Source organism: Ornithodoros turicata, chromosome 4, assembly GCF_037126465.1.
Source record: "Ornithodoros turicata isolate Travis chromosome 4, ASM3712646v1, whole genome shotgun sequence".
Lineage (NCBI taxonomy): Eukaryota > Metazoa > Arthropoda > Arachnida > Ixodida > Argasidae > Ornithodoros > Ornithodoros turicata.
Window position 1 is genome coordinate 49,885,010 of NC_088204.1, and position 18,045 is coordinate 49,903,054.

At 47.2% G+C, this 18,045-nt stretch overlaps 2 protein-coding genes and 1 long non-coding RNA gene across 11 annotated transcripts in view; 2 read left to right on the plus strand and 1 right to left on the minus strand.

Moving 5' to 3' along the window:
- LOC135391514 (casein kinase I-like) overlaps nucleotides 1-1,467 on the minus strand; it is a 35,876-nt gene extending 34,409 nt beyond the window's left edge. The window contains exons 1-2 of one of the 3 annotated variants that reach the window (XM_064621784.1): nucleotides 1,247-1,466; nucleotides 1,047-1,150 (exon numbers count right to left, since the gene is read on the minus strand). In XM_064621784.1, coding sequence (XP_064477854.1) covers nucleotides 1,047-1,122 — 76 coding nt within the window. In that variant the 5' untranslated portion in view covers nucleotides 1,123-1,150; nucleotides 1,247-1,466. Of the gene's footprint in view, nucleotides 1-1,046 lie in introns of all 3 variants that reach the window. The other 2 variants (XM_064621785.1, XM_064621783.1) reach the window with 2 other exon arrangements.
- A 273-nt stretch (nucleotides 1,468-1,740) lies between these two features.
- Nucleotides 1,741-11,745, plus strand: LOC135391513 (uncharacterized). Of its 7 annotated transcripts, none has more exons than XM_064621779.1 (4): nucleotides 1,741-2,607; nucleotides 2,898-2,934; nucleotides 3,129-3,240; nucleotides 3,521-11,745. In XM_064621779.1, exon 4 carries the CDS (start codon nucleotides 8,527-8,529, stop codon nucleotides 10,312-10,314), a length of 1,788 nt encoding a protein of 595 aa, XP_064477849.1. In that variant the 5' UTR covers nucleotides 1,741-2,607; nucleotides 2,898-2,934; nucleotides 3,129-3,240; nucleotides 3,521-8,526; the 3' UTR covers nucleotides 10,315-11,745. The 7 variants fall into 7 exon arrangements, 6 of the variants coding, with proteins under 6 accessions (XP_064477849.1, XP_064477851.1, XP_064477850.1 ...); XM_064621781.1 differs by lacking the exon at nucleotides 3,129-3,240 and having other exon boundaries at nucleotides 1,741-1,961; nucleotides 2,063-2,607; XM_064621780.1 differs by having other exon boundaries at nucleotides 2,835-3,240.
- A 2,792-nt stretch (nucleotides 11,746-14,537) lies between these two features.
- LOC135393145 (uncharacterized) lies at nucleotides 14,538-15,621 on the plus strand. Its single transcript, XR_010422483.1, has 2 exons — nucleotides 14,538-14,937; nucleotides 15,012-15,621. It is a non-coding gene; the product is annotated as an uncharacterized LOC135393145 (long non-coding RNA).
- Nucleotides 15,622-18,045: the final 2,424 nt, after the last annotated feature.

An 18,045-nucleotide genomic window follows, 5' to 3' on the forward strand; every position in this document is an offset into this window, starting at 1 on the left:
AAACTGTAGGGGCTGTATGATCATTCGTTTTAAAAAGTTTCCCCAAACATGCCACCTCGCGTTTATTATGGTGTTTTTTGTTTTTGTGACAGCAGTTCCTACCATGCTAGGTGCTCAATATTAGTCTGTTTACGATACCGTGATTCTACGGATGCAATGGACGAGCTAGATATGTCTGCGCTACAAAGCGAACGCCCTAGATATACAGGCGCGATTAAAGGGCTGCGTTACGGAATACGGAACCAGCAGAGTACAGGTTACAACTTGACAAGAAGGAACAAAGGTAGCCTGCATCGGTTCGCATACGTAAGGGCAAGCAACCTCAATACACTGTTAGGCTTAGGTGGACATACTCCCTGTGTCGGAGCTACGTCCTCTGTGCGGAAGCAATAATTTCCACTACTGTGTATCGAAACCAAACAAGGGAGAATATGAAATTAGATGTCCACAAACTATCACTCGACGAGAACTTTATGATGCTACGCCCAGCTTCACCAACGAGTAACCCCCACCCCAGACATCTTCGGAAGAAATTGCACTTACACAACAAATAAGCTTTTTAATGTTGCGCAAAACTTCGGATGTCTACAAATCACCTGAACGACCGCGTATGTGGTCTGAAGAACCAGTCGAGAGAACAAGCAAAAGGTCGTGTTATTGTTAGGTCATTGTCTCACACAGTGATGATCAACAGAGAGCAATGGAGTTTTCGTTGTGCAACAGAACACAACAAAACTTGAGTTATACTGTGATATATTATGACGTCGTGTAGGCGTTCAATGCTTCATTTTAAAGACGGTGCAGCTAATCTGAATGCATCACCCAAGTACAAAGAGTTCACTGTCTAAGGAAGCTGGAAACCATAAGCTAGATGGTTCTAAATGCTGACACAATGCAATGTTTCACCGAGCGCATTTTCAACGCCCTGTCAGTCGTGTAGCAGGACGCAAATAATGATGCTGCAAATTGCTAGAAACCAGAGGAGGATAGAAATACGTCTCCGTCACCAATCAGCAGGTTTGTGATGCCACACCAGTAGCACTTACCTAAATAAATATCACCGAAGGATCCGCTTCCAATTTTTCTTCCAAGCCGATATTTGTTCCCGACTCGAAGCTCCATGCTGGGATAATACGGCGGCGAAGTGTTGCTTCGGGACGAAATAAATACCGTATACTGTCAAATTTTCAGCCAAAATACGACGCCATCTTAGAGAATACTCGAGAATAGGACAACAGTATCGTACTTTTGCTGCTGTTCTCTTCCGAGACTGGGACGTTCTATGACACAATGCCAATTATTCTGGCGTTACGCAAATATCAAAGCACCACCACATAGAATTTTCATACTCCTGGGACAGAATATCGATAAGGATTACACGGATTTTTCAGTAACATATCATCTGACTTTTAGCAACAAATCTCGTAACGACCTCTCTACGCATGCGCGAGAATCTCCGCACAGGGTCCCGGATGAAGGTTGCCAGATTACACTTAGAAAACCGAAAACAAATGAACGCGTACATCAGTGGCGTACATGAACTCATGACGGAAAAACCCGGCTAAGCCTGGTAACGAGTGCTAAAATTTAGTTTCGTATATTTCCCGAAACCTTCATATGCCTAACGCCTTACTTCTAAACACGAATTTTTCTTAGTTCTTTATTTAACGGTAAAACAATCTGTTACAGATACGACGTCGAGAAAGCAGGCAAGCTGGTGGTAGCGAACTGGCGAACTTCCACACACAACCCTGAGAAAGAAGGAAGTCACTGAAAAGGTTGGCCAGCTGTAGATCTGTTGCCCCTTCTTCTGTGTTCCAGCCTCAGAACATCAATTTCCATCGTGCACAACCCTAAGATTCTCGTCTCTTTTCGTCATTCTCAAGTGTTCAGTAGGCACCCTGAGCGCGAGTGTTTCAGACTTCACTCAGTTAAAGGGTCTATCGCATCCGGAGACATGGGTAGGAAATGGTTACGAGAATGCTTGGCACCATTCGACAATCGATCTCACCGATTTTCTCCGCTGGTTCGGGTATTAAATAAATGAGTTGTTTTCAATCAGGCGAAACCTCCGATGACATCATTGTGACGCAAGAGCCAACAGGGCCAATCATGGAGGGGCCAATGCGAGGGCGGCGGCGCCGTTCCCCCGGCCGGCCGGCGCCGTTCCCCCATTTTCTCTCGGAGACAGACATCGTCTGGTTTGGAGATGGCGTCGTACATGGCTACGTGTATGAAACAACCTATTTCTTCGAAAGTGCTTTGAGTTTCGTTCAGTGGTGAAATTGCAACATGTCGTCAGGTTCGTGAACGTGTCGTGGTGCTCCTGACTGCAAAGAATCGTCTGAGGCTAACCCAGAACTGACATTTCACGAGCCCAAGGTCTGGGACGCCAAACGAAAGCCGCAAGCGCCGGCAGGCTTCTTAGCGTGGCAGAAGAATTGCACGTTCGGCACGTTTGTTGCTCGCATTTTGCCGACGAAACGTACGTGGAGGCCGACTTGTTGCACTCCAGTAGTGTCAGGGAAACGAAAGAGGCTAAAGCCCTATGCTGTGTCCACATTGTTCCATGAGAAAATGGACACCACCGACGGGCAGGATGAGCAGGTAAGCATTTGTTTTCAGTTCATCTCGAATCAAGCCCCACAAAAGAGTGTTGAATTGACATAACAGGCCACGAAGTGGCTCCAGTCTGGGTGTGGCTCGAGTAAGGTCAGACTGCGCGGCGTCGAGATGCGTGAGATCTCAATGACTCAATGTAAAGATACACTCGGGGTGAAAGTACGTACAATAAAGCGGAGAGTATCTCACGAGATGTCGGTTCTGCTGTTCAGGGATAAACTCTCAACAACATAACAAGAAGTATGTACGACAGTAACAAGAAGTATGTATCGCAGGTGGAGGCAAGCAGCTTTGTGGAATCTGCTTCAGGTGGTGAGTATGAGAAGCTCGATTTATTAGGAAAGTTAGGTGTTGCACAGTGAATGAAATGTGAATCATGGGTCACAGTGAATGTTCATGTAGTGAAACCGGCAGCCTATGCAAGAGTATCAGCCTCTGCGAGTGATATATATTGCTCATATACTGTGAAGGCTTGATGTTGTTATATTGTGAATTTTTATTTTTAGCTTCTGGAAGCGAGGCTTCCACCTGCGTCACACACTGAACGAGCCACTGAAACTGAAGTAAAACAAGGCCCTTTCCAGGGCCACCACTTTTTATGCAGAGACAAATACTGCGGTATGAACCCACCAATGTGCACAATATTGTTTTTGGTCTAGCTGCAAACACTTTTCTGAATTGTGTTGCTGATTATTCTAATGAACTTTTTAAAGTTCAATTTTAGCAACTGGCTATAAATGGCATCTAATGTACTATATGCACACCTGTGACTTTTAGTACAATTCCAGTCACAGTTCCGGTGCACAGAGGACACTTCAAGGGTTCAGGATTATGGTGGTATCGGGCATAATATGCACAGTGTTTTTTCTCTTCGTCTTGATTTTTTTTTTTTTTTCAGCACTTCAAGCTTCACATCTGCACTGCTTGTGTGTTGTATGGAAGGAAAGAGGCTGTTACCACCCTGTCTACATGAACCTCAGTGGCAGCCCTCCACACAACTGAAAAGATATCAAGAACGGGGGAAATAAAATCTATTGTCATAATGTAGTCTGCTTTTATTTCACACGTTTAATATTTGTATCAGGTTCACAAAGCTTTCTTGTACACAGGGGGATATAAAAATGTGGTAGTATACGCATTGGCACTGACATCTATCCTCCATTTAGAAATGAAGCATAAATCCAGCATGCTCAGGGCAAAAGGCATCAGTTCCTTTTTCCATTCAAACATAGGTGAAAAATGTGGTACAAAAGAAACTACTCTATGGTAAAGCTGAATAGGCTACTCAAAATATGTATTACACAAGTACCAGTGCTTGTCCTCATTGTGTGATAACCTTGGTTTGCAATGAAATTTATTTACACGCTCCACTGTACTTGCAATATCTGACAACAAGTCTGCACTGCTTGTGAGGCATGCTTCTTGAACTGATACAAAGGGTTAAAATTTCAAAAGTGTCAGTGCAAATACATATGACTAATGGTATTACCAGTATAAGTGCTCTGTAATTTGTGACTTCACACTGCAATATTTCGTCACCACATATGGTTATGAAAAACAGGAACCATCGATATTGTTTTGATTGTGTACACAGCTTCGTCTTCTCAATAGCCAACCAGCTTTCATGAACATGCATGACTTCTACAATGCAAGGTATACCCGGTTTGCATTGTACAGTGGCCCACTTGACACTTATGTTACTCGTATTATCCACTATATGAAGTTGATGCATGGGTACAGCATCCTGATCCAGTGCACAGCACATCCTGGTATCTACCTTCGGTTTCTTATGCCAAAGTAACTATAAATCCAGCTTGTGTACGAGCAATACTGAGGCGCCTCTGTGGAGCAATAATAAAGAAGTAAAGTGTTATCCATGTGCTCGAAAACAAATTGGAATGAAATTACACCATTTACGACGTGTGAGAAGTTTTTTGACACTGTACCTGTTGTCAAGTGGCTCGAGATAACGCATGCGGCGGTCATCGCGACAAAAGATGGGTGCGTAAACCAACCAGCTCCCTCCGCAGACAAACGTCATTGAAGAGCAGGTGATCGGCGGTGCAACTGTCCCTGCACTATCAGAGACAACCGACACCCGGTGTTCGTCAGGCTCCACTGGAATACAACGAGTGCTGGGGCGTCTGTCATTTCCAAGTGGACAAATGTCAAAATATCCGACAGTGCACAATCACCATGAGTGATCGGATATGACAGGCTTACCTGAAAGTGTCGTCGCCATCGGACGGTTCCTTTTCACTGCCTGCACCTTCACCTGCGGCAGGATCAAGTGGCAGATGGTCTGCGGAGTAAGGGTCGTCATCTAGCACAATGTCTTCAACGCTGTAATCCCCAGAATCGCTTGGAAGCGACGCGACGTCACTTTCGTATTACGACGATTCCGTCATGACGCTGGCTGTCTGCTCGCTGCCTCGCATTTCAGATGCTCGGCGACTCCACCGATCAGCTGTGCGGGAAGGCGCGCTCTTATTGGCCCCGTTGGGCGTGACGTTTTCAAGTCTTTGTGGAGAGCTGGTGGAGAGGGACTCCCTTGTCCGTCGTCTGCTCTTTCGATGTATTTCATTAGATTGCTCAGCATATACGCAACCTATTCACTTGCGGTTTTCGCTACTCTTATCAGAGGCCACCGAGAAATATTGTGGTACTGAAGTTCCGGAATTGACCGAGATGGATGGGATAGTCTCTTTAACGCGACAACTGCAGCGCTTCTCGCGCACCCGAGAGTGTGAGACTCCGTTCCGCATTCCGAGCTCCCGTTTCATTTCGGTGCGTGGAAGCAGATGACAAGCGCCAGGTTGTTGTTGAATTCCAATAGCAGATTCGGAGCGCTTCCGGAGCAAGTTCTGTTGCTCCGCCGGGAGCAAGTCAGTTCTATTGGCAGATTGGGAACATTGCCGGTGTCTTTCAATGGGAGCTTTGGAGGGGCATTCAAGCCAAGAGCCAAGGTCGCTCCAGGGGCAACCCAAACTGCTCCGCCAAAATAGGCAAATTCAACCGGAACTCTCCGTGACGTATCACTTGTCGCTCGCGCTTCCTATTCCTGTCTCTGCTTCTCTAACCAACACCACCCAGATAACAGGTGGTGGTTTATCTAGGTGGTGTTGCGCTAACATGGCCGCTTCGCAATGAGTCTTCGCCGTGGCTGGTATTTCACGCCGCACATTGGCGATTTTGTTCCTTGAAGAAAGCGGTGAGTCAGACATTACCGTTGCAAACGTTAGGAGATTAGGAGGACCTACGTGTTGCAAAACATTGTGTTGTAGTGGAACATGAGTACCTTCTTCTTCCGTCTCTGGCTGTCATCCACCATGGGAGATTGGCAAGGGCTAAACTCCCAGTTGGGCGCAAGCTTTTCCAGTCACAGATTCGGATCACTTTCTCTAGACCAGATTAAGCCGCTCCATTGCGGAGTCTGCCCACTTGCTCCGGCTCTGCCATTGGAATTCAACATGAGATTTTCCGTGACGTACTTCCTGTTGAGCGCCGGCGGGACGACTCGGAAGCAAAATACGGACTTTGTATGTTACCCAGTGCTCCGATTTCAGAAAACTAATATTTTCATAAGCGTTATGCTTTTGTATTAGTGAACAACTCGCACACGGATATCGGCGGTTATTCGCGGGAAATGCGGTTCTTTAATGGAGACATCTTCACGCTATGCAGCCTGTCACAGGGCGACAAGCTTGTTTTGTGGATTTTTGTTGTTTAACAGTTTTTGGGTAAGTTAATTTAGAAGAACACACTCTGGTTCGGAGGGACATGACATCTTCGGGATGCTCAGATTTATGGCGTCCAGATGCGTGGTCGGACACGTAGAGGAACAGACCCCGTTGAGAAACCCGACACTTCGACGCGACTGTTTTTGCGCCCTCCGAGTTGTTCTTGGTACCCCGCGGTGCGATCAGTGCTGCTGCTTTCGCGTTGTTCGGACCGTGTACATTAACCACACGCCACGTGTTGTAGTCTCTAATTTTGTTTGGTTGTTTTGTTTCGCTGAAGCCAGGGACTTGGGAGTCGTCTTCACACTGATGCATTGACAGAAGAAAATTATTGTTTTTGCGTAAAATGCCAGCTGTGTTTCGTGACAGAGGCGTGGTGACCTTTTCTCAGAAAAAAGGGGGGATGCTCCGTGCAGTGACATTTGGGAACCCCGTTTCCCGAGGTAATATAAGGGGTAACTGAGGGAAAGTGGGGCAGTCGTCGCAAGGTGGTCAGTTAAGAGTCTCAGCGAGAGGGTGGTGGGGAACAGTCTTGGGTAAGTTACTTCTAAAAAGTAACTGAGTTACAGTTACAGTTTATCTGCCAAAAATAGTAATTAAGTTACAGTTATAGTTACTTTCTTGGTCGAGTAACTAGTTACAGTTACTGAGAGAAAGTAACTTAGTTACATTACAGTTACTTTTTAGAAAAATGACCATGAGAGGGTGATACAATTGTTAAAAACATTCATTTATTTACATTTACTGAAGTGCGATAAAAGTTGTCTTGCACTTAACCAGAAGCAGTATAAGTTAATACGTGGTTATCCCATACGGAAAAATACGACATGTGCATGCTGTGCATGCGACCTGGCGCATCGCGGTTAAAAAGAAGAGCACGGTGACGCGCACGTGTTTCCTAGCGTGTAGAGAGTACGGTTGCCACCAGGCCGGTATTATACCGGCACGGCCGGTTATTTGCGCGCTCTGCCGGTAGGAAGGTGATACCGGCAGCCTTTTGTCGGTATTTGTGGCTCAACACCTTTCATAGGGGCTTTTACGGAGTTTTCCTTTCAACATTCCACTACAGCTTGAATAAATCTGGAGCACAGGCCCAACTCCGTAGTCACCAGTCGTTTTCTTAGTTATTCATTACCATTACCATTGTTGTCTTGAGCCTGTACACTCGTTCTTTCTCTCCCTGTGTACTCTCCACCCTTCACTTACTTCCCTTTCCCGCGAAGATTTCCTCCTTTCCCTCTATTCCACCTCCTCTCCCTCAGCCGGTATTTTTCAGTACTAAAGGTGGCAACCCTATATCCACTGGAGGCAGGATCCCGTGCTAGGGCGGTGACACTATTACTCACATATGACTCACTCCGACCGTTGAGGGTCACTAATTTAAACTTATTTCTGTTCGCAAAGCTGGAAATTCCAGTCTGGAATTCCCTGCTTGGTTAAGAGCCCAAGGCACGGGGCACGTACCGATTACGGATAAAAGGAAGGAAGACACTGTTAAGGGGAAGTAGGGGAAGGTAGGGTAAAGAAAAAAAAGTACGACATTTATTCGAGTAACTAGTCACATTTTGCAGTTACATTCACAGAAATAGTAACTAGTTACAGTTAAAAGCTACTTTTCTGGAAATGTAACTAGTTACTGTAACTAGTTACCACCAAAAGTAACTAGTTACAGTTACAAGTTAAAAGTAACTTAGTTACTACCCAAGACTGGTGGGGAAGTTAGAGGAGTGGCGGCAATGTACTGCAGGTGGACGATGATACAAGTTAGAAATGTGTGTGAAAGCTGACTGAGTTCGGCAAGTGTTGTGAGTGAAGCGACGACTCAAGGGACCCACCGAGAACCACCGTTGGAAGTAGGCAGCGATTGACCCCCTCCAAGACATCGCAGAACTGAGCTAAGTGTGACTGTTTGGTTTGAAGTGGTACTGGCTCTGTGTAATCTCAGTTTTTGCAACATTATTGTAGCATGAGTAAATATGTTGTTGATTGTAGTTCTGTGTACGTGTGCAATCGTTCAGCCACTGACTGCAGCCGCTTGACCCGCTGAGTCCGAATCATAATTAGTCACGGAGTTCCAGACATTACTCGGTATCGTCACCCGAACCCGTGACAATTAACTGGCGTCCGCGACAGGACTCAGGGACAGTCGTATTTAGAAGCGGTTATGTGGGTGAGCGAGCGTACAGGTCGGAAACGTAAGGTGTACGGCATGGATTTGCACGAGCTGATAGCCGTCGGAAAAGAGCTAGGTCTTCAGGGAGCCGCGCTGAAGGAATGGGTAGAAAAAGAACAGAGGGAAAGAAGGGCTCAAGAAAGGGAGCTGTTGAAAGAGCAGGCACTTGCACGAGAGCAGGAACAGGTACGCGAAAACGAAGCGGCGAAAGCTAGAGCCGAAGAAGCAAAGGCTAGGGCTGAGGAGGCAAAACAGTTAGCGGAAGAAGAACGGCGAACTATAGAGATGAAGATCAGGCTACAGGAACTGCAGAATCAGAGTTCAGGCGCGACAACGACGAACGCTGCACGCGAGGTCGGTAACACACTACCGGTTACACCGCACCGTTGGCTTGCGCCGTTCGACGAAAGGCGTGATGATCTCGACGCGTATCTGCTACGTTTCGAACGCCTGGCGACGGGACAACGGTGGCCAAAAGAGCAGTGGGCGACGGCGCTCAGCGTCTGTCTTAGTGGCGATGCGTTGGGAGTTTTTGCCAGACTGACACCTGAGGACTCCGCTGAATACGACAAGGTGAAGGCGGCTCTCCTTCAGAGATTTAGGTTAACGGCGGAAGGTTTCAGGGAGAAGTTTCGAAGTGGGAAGCCAGTGGATGGAGAGACCGGAACGCAGTTTGCAGCGCTGTTGAGTAACCTTTTCGACAGGTGGATCGATTTGTCTGAGACGAAGAAGGACTATGCCAGCCTACGGGACCCCTTATTGACGGAGCAGTTTGTCAAGGGGTGCCAGCCAAAGTTGGCCATGTTTTTGAGGGAGCGAAAGACCGAATCCTTGGCAGATTTGGCGACGCTGGCTGACAGGTTTTTGGAAGCGCAGTGCCAGAGTCATCTCGGGCAGAGAAAATGCGAAAGTGACGGTTCAGATGAAGAGCCAGCGCAAGCAGCAGCGACAAGGCACGCCCATGAGAGGGAAGAAACGCGAACAAGAGGACTCTGTTTTTTGTGCAACAGATTGGGACATAAGGCAGCATACTGTAGGAGTCGCCAAAGTAACGGGAAATGTTATTCTTGCGGGAAGGAAGGGCATCAGGCAAGAAACTGCCCAGAGGAGATGCCAGCAGTTTCCCAGTCATCGTGTGTCATCGTCCGAAGAGTTGAGGACAAGAGCTGTACAGAAATTGACGTGAAGGATGGACATGTGGGACTCAAGAACGGCGCAATGGTGCCCGTTGTAAACGCTTGTGTGACGCCCAAAACAGCGTTCCAGATCGAAGGCATGCCGGCCGCAACAGGAAAAATGGGGAAGCGGGAAATAACGGTCCTGCGAGACACAGGAAGCGACACGGTGATTGTCAAGAGGGGACTGGTAAGACAAGAAGACATGACCGGAAGGTACAGCCCCGTGCGCCTAGTAGATGGGACTGTAAGGAAGTTACCGGAGGCGAGAATTTTTGTGAAGGCTCCGTTCTATAGGGGGCCTGTGACGGCAAAGTGTATGGAAGCCCCACTGTATGACGTGATCATCGGGAACGTTCCAAATGCACGAGGACCTACTAATCCTGATCCGAATTGGGAAGAAGCCGATAGTGGAGAGGGTACCGTCGCAGAGACCAGGAAACAGATGTGCGGCAGATGTCCGACTCAGGCTGCGAATGGTGGGAGCGAAAGGGGTGGGCGACCGAGAAGATGGTATGAACGAGCGCCACCGCGGATCAGGATGGAGCGTAGACGTTTGCAGTGTCAGTGCTCAGTCTCGAGCGGAAGGTTTAGAAGGGCGTAACTACGTGTGAGCCTCTGAAAGGATGGGAACAAGGAATCAACTATAACATGACATGGGGAATTCAGAAGTGAGTGTGTCGGCAGACTGCAGTGAAAGAAAGCGAATCGTTGCAAAGTGGATCGAGGGCGGTGTAATATTAGAGTTGATTTTCGGTTCCGGAGTGTTGTAAAGCGTGTGTTAATAATGTTTCAGTAAGGTAGTGATTGTTGTGATACAGTGGTTAATTTGTGGTTATGGATAAATGAGAATATTGTGTTTGTACTTGATGGCCTATTAGTGCAGTGGCGTCGCAAATGATGAGTCAACCAGAGTGCACGAGTGTAAAGATTTTGTCTGTACATGTGGGTGTTTCGAATATTGTGATGTAATATTCTTAAGACAGGGATCGTCGTGTCACTTACGTCAAATATTGTGCATTATAGGTTATGCATTTTCTTGACGTACTTGTGCTGGTTGTATCGCGAGTGTGGATTTTTATGGAGCGGACTTTGTTTCGCATATTATGCCGGAATCTTATGTCTCGCCCTGTTTGTGGGTTTAGAAATATTATTTTATAATATTCTTAGCGATGGGGTCGTGTCACAGGGCGACAAGCTTGTTTTGTGGATTTTTGTTGTTTAACAGTTTTTGGGTAAGTTAATTTAGAAGAACACACTCTGGTTCGGAGGGACATGACATCTTCGGGATGCTCAGATTTATGGCGTCCAGATGCGTGGTCGGACACGTAGAGGAACAGACCCCGTTGAGAAACCCGACACTTCGACGCGACTGTTTTTGCGCCCTCCGAGTTGTTCTTGGTACCCCGCGGTGCGATCAGTGCTGCTGCTTTCGCGTTGTTCGGACCGTGTACATTAACCACACGCCACGTGTTGTAGTCTCTAATTTTGTTTGGTTGTTTTGTTTCGCTGAAGCCAGGGACTTGGGAGTCGTCTTCACACTGATGCATTGACAGAAGAAAATTATTGTTTTTGCGTAAAATGCCAGCTGTGTTTCGTGACAGAGGCGTGGTGACCTTTTCTCAGAAAAAAGGGGGGATGCTCCGTGCAGTGACATTTGGGGACCCCGTTTCCCGAGGTAATATAAGGGGTAACTGAGGGAAAGTGGGGCAGTCGTCGCAAGGTGGTCAGTTAAGAGTCCCAGCGAGAGGGTGGTGGGGAAGTTAGAGGAGTGGCGGCAATGTACTGCAGGTGGACGATGATACAAGTTAGAAATGTGTGTGAAAGCTGACTGAGTTCGGCAAGTGTTGTGAGTGAAGCGACGACTCAAGGGACCCACCGAGAACCACCGTTGGAAGTAGGCAGCGATTGACCCCCTCCAAGACATCGCAGAACTGAGCTAAGTGTGACTGTTTGGTTTGAAGTGGTACTGGCTCTGTGTAATCTCAGTTTTTGCAACATTATTGTAGCATGAGTAAATATGTTGTTGATTGTAGTTCTGTGTACGTGTGCAATCGTTCAGCCACTGACTGCAGCCGCTTGACCCGCTGAGTCCGAATCATAATTAGTCACGGAGTTCCAGACATTACTCGGTATCGTCACCCGAACCCGTGACACGGCCGTCTCGACAGTAAACAGCTCCTATGACGTCTGTTACAAATTTCCATATTTTCAGTTTCATTCGCTTTTAGAAGGAGGAGTCTTCACAACCGTAGTCGTCTCCTCCAAACTAAGCCAACGTGTCCTCCGTCTGTACGAGCAGACACCACTAGGAAGTGGCATCAGCGAGCGAGCAGTGTAGCGAAGTAGCGAAGTAGAAGTTGCTTTTCGCTGTTATGTGTGTAATGTGGCAGCTCCGGGTGTACCATACACCCGATTTAAGTGCGCCAAAAGAGGAGCTTTTACTAAACACACCCAATGTTTTACGTGTGGAAGAATCTGTTACAAATGCCCCGTGCCTTTGTACCTGAGAACAAAACAGCAGCGAACAGCGGAGTGAACTAATGTTGAAATGTGGTAGTCCTGTCCTTGGCTGCTTGTGTTTCACTGTTTCTAGCGGAGTGAACGTCTGCTGCACAACATCATCAACCTCACGAACACAGACGGTCCCCAGGACGTCCTCACAGTGTCATCGTCCTTCGATGTGTATTCCCATAATGTCCTGAGGACGGCACTCGCGGATTGTCTGTGAAGAGTCATTCAGGTACATCCTGTGCCAGTCCCGGTAGGTAGTTATCGGGATGAGAAATACTACCTTGTTCAATTTAACTGCTAAGAGTCTCCAAACATTGAGTGACACATTTGTTTTGCTTTCTGGGCTGATCAAAGGGGCTGAATCCCATTCGCCAGAAGAGAGGGCGGTCCTACGTAAAATTTCTTTCCCTCCAAAAGGTGTCTGTCCATGATGCCTGGATGATTTACCGCGGAAGAGACAGAAAAGCGCGATTCTGAAGCACTGTTTTTGACTTTTGAAGGTCCTACCCGAATGTCTCAAACCAAAAGCAGTATAAGAAACATAGACTTCGCATTGCTTGAGAGTTTACACTTCAAGCAATTCGTCGCTTGAGTATTGTGTGTTTGCTAAATTTAGTGAAACTTCGATAGCTCACCCTTCGTTTTGTGTCGTAGGCGAGCAGGACTCTCGAACCTACGGAGGATCCCTGGTAAAGCTCTGCAGCTGTTCCTGCCTTTCCTAGAATTTCTACGCGTCTTTCCAGGGTGAAATTCGTGAAGACGACGCGGCCTGCACTAATGTTATTTTCGTCGCATCAGTCCCAGTCGATTCCGAAACTATAGATAGGGACTGTGCGACAAACTGGTGGCCCCGCGATGCGGCCTCCGGAGAAAGTATCTTGCGTGATAGCCGTCGGGTAGCCAGCTTTGTTTGCATGTGAAATGCGAGCGTCTTTTTTTTTTTTTTTCTTGCCGCACTGGAACTGTAGCATCGCTAACTGTGCAAGCACATAACGAAACTCTTCATTAGGGACCAGCTGACGTTTCATTTCTCGTGATTTCTATGCTTCCAATACCACCAAGGGCACTAGACTCGCAGCGAATGGCCCTTGCATGAGGTGTGCACAACATGAGCGAGTGCATTCTATTTCTCTCTGTTCTAGTTTCGGTGAAACTGAATGAGGACCTGCAACATGATCAATGATTTACCGTTGCAGCTTTCGTGCGGTGTATATCGAAACTACCCATTCGCGTTTGTATAGGCGACAGGTACAAACGCGAATGGAGAATCTCCAAACGCCCCTCGCCTTGCGCTCGGCGCAAAACAACCCCTACCGGTTTTGCTCAAAACAGCCCGTTCGCGTTTGTACCCGTCGCGACACTGCCCACTGTCGAAACTGATCTCGCCTTGCACTCGGCGCAAAACTACCCAAAACAATCATTTGGCGTTTTTTTTTTTTCTTTTTTGCCGCGATGCTGTCGACAGCGTGCTAGCGTGTTTGTTTACAAAGCAGATTCAATATCAATTGAATACAAATTATCAACTCCCAAGGTTCCCTTGAAGGCGTATACAACGCTCAGTGACAGGGGGGGGGGGAATCTAGCCTCTTTGTAGTGGACATCCTCCAGTTTCCGTGTGCGTGACGAAAGCACGAGGTCCATGTTTCATTTGGCGCCCGGACCGGAAGTTCTGTTGTTAGTGAATTTGTGAGAGCGGCGGCATCCGTCCGGAAAGCGATCTTCAATATGGACGTCGAAGCAAGAAATGCGGAGACTTCGAGCCCGGAACTTTTTTCTGACCTTTCTGCGATCGAGAAGGAAATTCTGCGTGCTGAACAGCTCGGTAGCCTTGCTTTCGAAACGTCGCCGATGCCGCGAATGCGAGACGAAGTTAGAGCTCTACGAACATCGGTCACAGATGAAGCAAAGAGCATCAGTCGCCTGTCTTCGACAGACAGGTAAGCGATCAGGTTTTTAACGCACACTGTGATCGAACATGTAAACGTTCTCTGAAATTTCGTGTCCTGATATTTAATGCGCACTTGCTGTTTATGGTGCCGGTGCGGCTGGTGTGTCATAATGCCGAAGGAGATCGAATGCTTGTGCTGCAAGGAGCTGGAAAACACTGCAGAATGACTGCAGTATGAGTGCATTACAACCCACGAAGAGTTCCAACTTCTTCAATATGACTGTCCTGAGGGTGGCATATTTTGAACTCCATGGGCAGCGCGAACCTATGAGCGACTATATATATTCACAAGTAAGTCACATGTGTCCTTGTCGAACGATGTTAAAATTTGGGCGCTCAAAACTGGTTTGGTCCTGCATTAAAGGAGCATGGAAATGATCGGAATAAAATATGACGGGAGAAGTAGAAATTATGATTCTGAGCCCTGTGATACATATTCGCACAAAAAGTTTGAGCGTAGCGCGCAATCCTGGAGCGCGAGGGAGCTTTGAATCTCGCGGCAGAAATGCCCCCTCACTCGGCTGTCAGCCGCTGACGTCATGTGACCGCGCCGTCTTTTTCTTTATTTTTTGCGATTTCTCCGGCGCGCGCTGGCAAGCCGACCGGGAAGGAAGCGTTGTTGCTCATCGGACGCCGTGCGAAGGACAGGTGATGAATTGAACACTCTTTAGGCGACACGTCTGCTCTTCTCGACGAAACGTTTTATGGAGTTGGAGGCTAAGTTCCTCGAGCTTCGATTTCGCCACACGAATGTACCGGAGGCTGGTAAGTGATGCTGCTAAGTGTGAACGAACATTCGGATTGAAATATAGTGCTTCTTCTTGTTTACAAATGCATAGTCATGAAGACGCGGCGCAGTGACCAGTGTTTTCACTTGAAGACGTTGCCGACCATCATGACTTCTCCGTGTTGTAGTCAACACTATGGGCTCTGAAACGCATGGACACTGGCATCTCTGAGGCGAAAGAGCGGACCGATGAACGCATAGCTATGTAACATTGCGCTTGTGATACCAGGAGCGTAACGTCTCCACAAACACTACAACATGAATACCAAAATAAAGTTAGTAAAGTTCATCTGCTAGCGATCTGTGGGAAACCCCAAAATACATGGTCAAATAATCATTTTCTTTTTTGAATGGTCATACGCAGAATACAACACTGGCACATGGAATAAATCTCCAACTGACAGGAACGTATTTAGTCGTATCACATATATATATGCTGCACACACAGGCACAATACTGTTCACTAATGAACGACACCTCAGCACAATCGGAACAGAAATCGCAACCGCGTACGATCCACCTCAACCCGGGCCGTCACTGCAACACAGAGGCCTGGCTACACCTTTTACACTGCCCGCAGTCTTGTTTTATGCAAAACTTACGAGACAAATCATGTAAGAACGCAAGTGAATGTCAAACGCAAATAAATAGCAACAGCGTCTCAGTCGGTAAGTTGCCACGATTCCTGAGCTAGCAGACGATTCTGGCGGGGAGCGGACGCTTCCGGCAGCCAATGAAGTGCTCGGACGCCTGACGTCACCACACGCCAGACTCGGCTTGGGGGAGACTGTCGCCGCGGAGCGCATTCTTCCAAACTAATTTCCTCAGGAAATTCGCGCTTTTCGAAGGAAATATTTTCCGTAACAGTTTATGAAGGTAGTATGTTCATATCAAGCGGTGAAAAAATATATGTTCCAAATGATTTCCATGCTCAGTCGCTAAAAGCTCCAGTACAGGGCGCAGCATATAAAAAGACTATACAATACACAACTCTGAACTGGAAAAAAGCAATATAGGCAATTTTGTAATTGTCAGTGTGCTGTGTCCTGAGTCACCTTTTTATGTATTGCCCTGTGCATAGGGTTTTAGCGTAGGTTTTTAGCGATATTGAGTGTTCTTGATTGTCGATTCAGTGAAAAGTAAAACAATGTTGGTTTCTAAAAGAACACAGCATGTGTATTAATATACAGGGTGTGGGCAGGTAAACTGCAGTTGCTCTCAGGTACATGTGGAAATGACACTGCACACACACACTGTACTGTAACCGGTTACCTATTTGCCTGAACTATATTTTATGTACATCTGTGTAGACGATACAGATACACTGCGTATTGCCAGTTTGCAAGGTGAGTATGGCACAAGCTTGGGAAAAACAAGAGCATGGGTCTGGCAAGCCTTCATCACAGAAACTGCCACAGGGGGGGGATATATTTATTAGACGAAAAGGAAAGAAAAAAAGGGAGGAAAGGTCAGCCAAACGTCGGCTTGGTATTCCAGAAGTAAATAAATAAATAAATAAAGAAAATTAAGAAATAAGGAATAAATAAAAAGAAAAGGAATTAGGAAATAAAGGCTAAACTAACAAATGATGGGAGAAGGACGAGGTAGATTAAAGTAAAGATGACAAAAAAAAGATGAGTAACAAACGGTAAAAGAATGATGAGGGATCACAGAAGATGACTTTAAAAGGAAAGCATGAGGTTAATGCGTTGAGGGTGAGAGTGGGGCACAGAAGAATGAGATTGCACGACTGAGTTCACAGGCTGTTCATAAGGCCTGAATCTCTCAAGAAAGTCAGGACTGCTTTGGTCACAGACCGCAGTGATCTCGTACTGGGCCGAGCAGAGTGGCCAGAGAAAAGTCCGTGCACCGCAGCTCGAGTAGGCGTCGTCTCAGCGTGGCTCGAGGGGTGTCGAATCTGTGACAGTCGAGGAGAAGGTGTGGAACATCAGCATCAAGAGCGCAAGTGGGGCATTTGGGCGACTGGAGAAGACCCATTTTACAGAGAAGTAGAGGTGTTCTGGTGGCATTAAGGCGTATTCGGTGTAGAATGGACGTTTCTTGACGCGAGCAGTGGTGTGTGGCGACGAAATCCATCGACGGGCCGATAGACAGGAGATGGTCGTTCAGTCGGACAGCGTCCTCTTGAAACTGCCGAGTGCCGTTACGACGGAGTCGCTGTGTCTGTAACCGACACGATGAGGCTGAAAGTGCATGGTAGGAGACAGTTGTTGGAGGTACCGTCCCCATGTGCCCGACGTGCTAAGGCGTCTGCGCAGGTGTTTCCGTGCAGGCCGGTGTGACTGGGTACCCATTGGAAACACAGGCTATGACCAAAGGATAGAAGTCTGTTGTATATTGCGACTATCATGGTGTCTAGGCCGCCGATTGTTCTGGAACAATAATTTGCTACACCTTCTAGCGCCACCTTACTGTCCGTGAACACAACCCAAGCGCCTGGAGGTGATACCGCTATGTGGTTCAACGCGGTCAGTATGCCCATGCAAAAATCTGGAGTGGGATCACTTCAAAGTGGTTTATTGGGCAGGTCCCACTTTCAGTGTGGGTCCACTTAGTGACTGAGACCAGTTGAAAGTTGAACCAGCTTCACGATGGTCCCACTTGAAGTGGAACCAGTGGAATTGATCCAGTGGCCCCCCTGCTAAGTGGTCCGGGATTCGGCCACTTAGCAGCTGGGACCACTGAATGCATGACCGAAAATAATGCGTAGAAATGCACATATTGCTCAAGTAATTACCGTTTATTCTGCTAGAAGCATACACTGAGCAGAAAGAACTATTCAATACATCTCTACATGTACATACCACGTAGTATAAGTATGATCACTCACTGTGTCTAGACAAAGCATATGCTTGACTGTGCGATGCACTCACGGACCACAGGGAGCTTTCGTTCGTTCGCCACCTCACATCTTGTATTTTCTTAGAGAAGATGACACGACACTCCTGTTTTCCATGCAGGCCGCGACATACACCCCATTCCTCTTCACCGTACGTTCGGAATCTTCTTATCCTGTTTCTCTTCAAGTTCCTCCGAAGTTTCTAAAATGAAACATCTAATTAATA

Bases quoted from the DNA above. Each gene is read 5' to 3' on its own strand.
- LOC135391513 (XM_064621780.1), top strand. From the start codon at position 8,527: ATGTGGGTGAGCGAGCGTACAGGTCGGAAACGTAAGGTGTACGGCATG.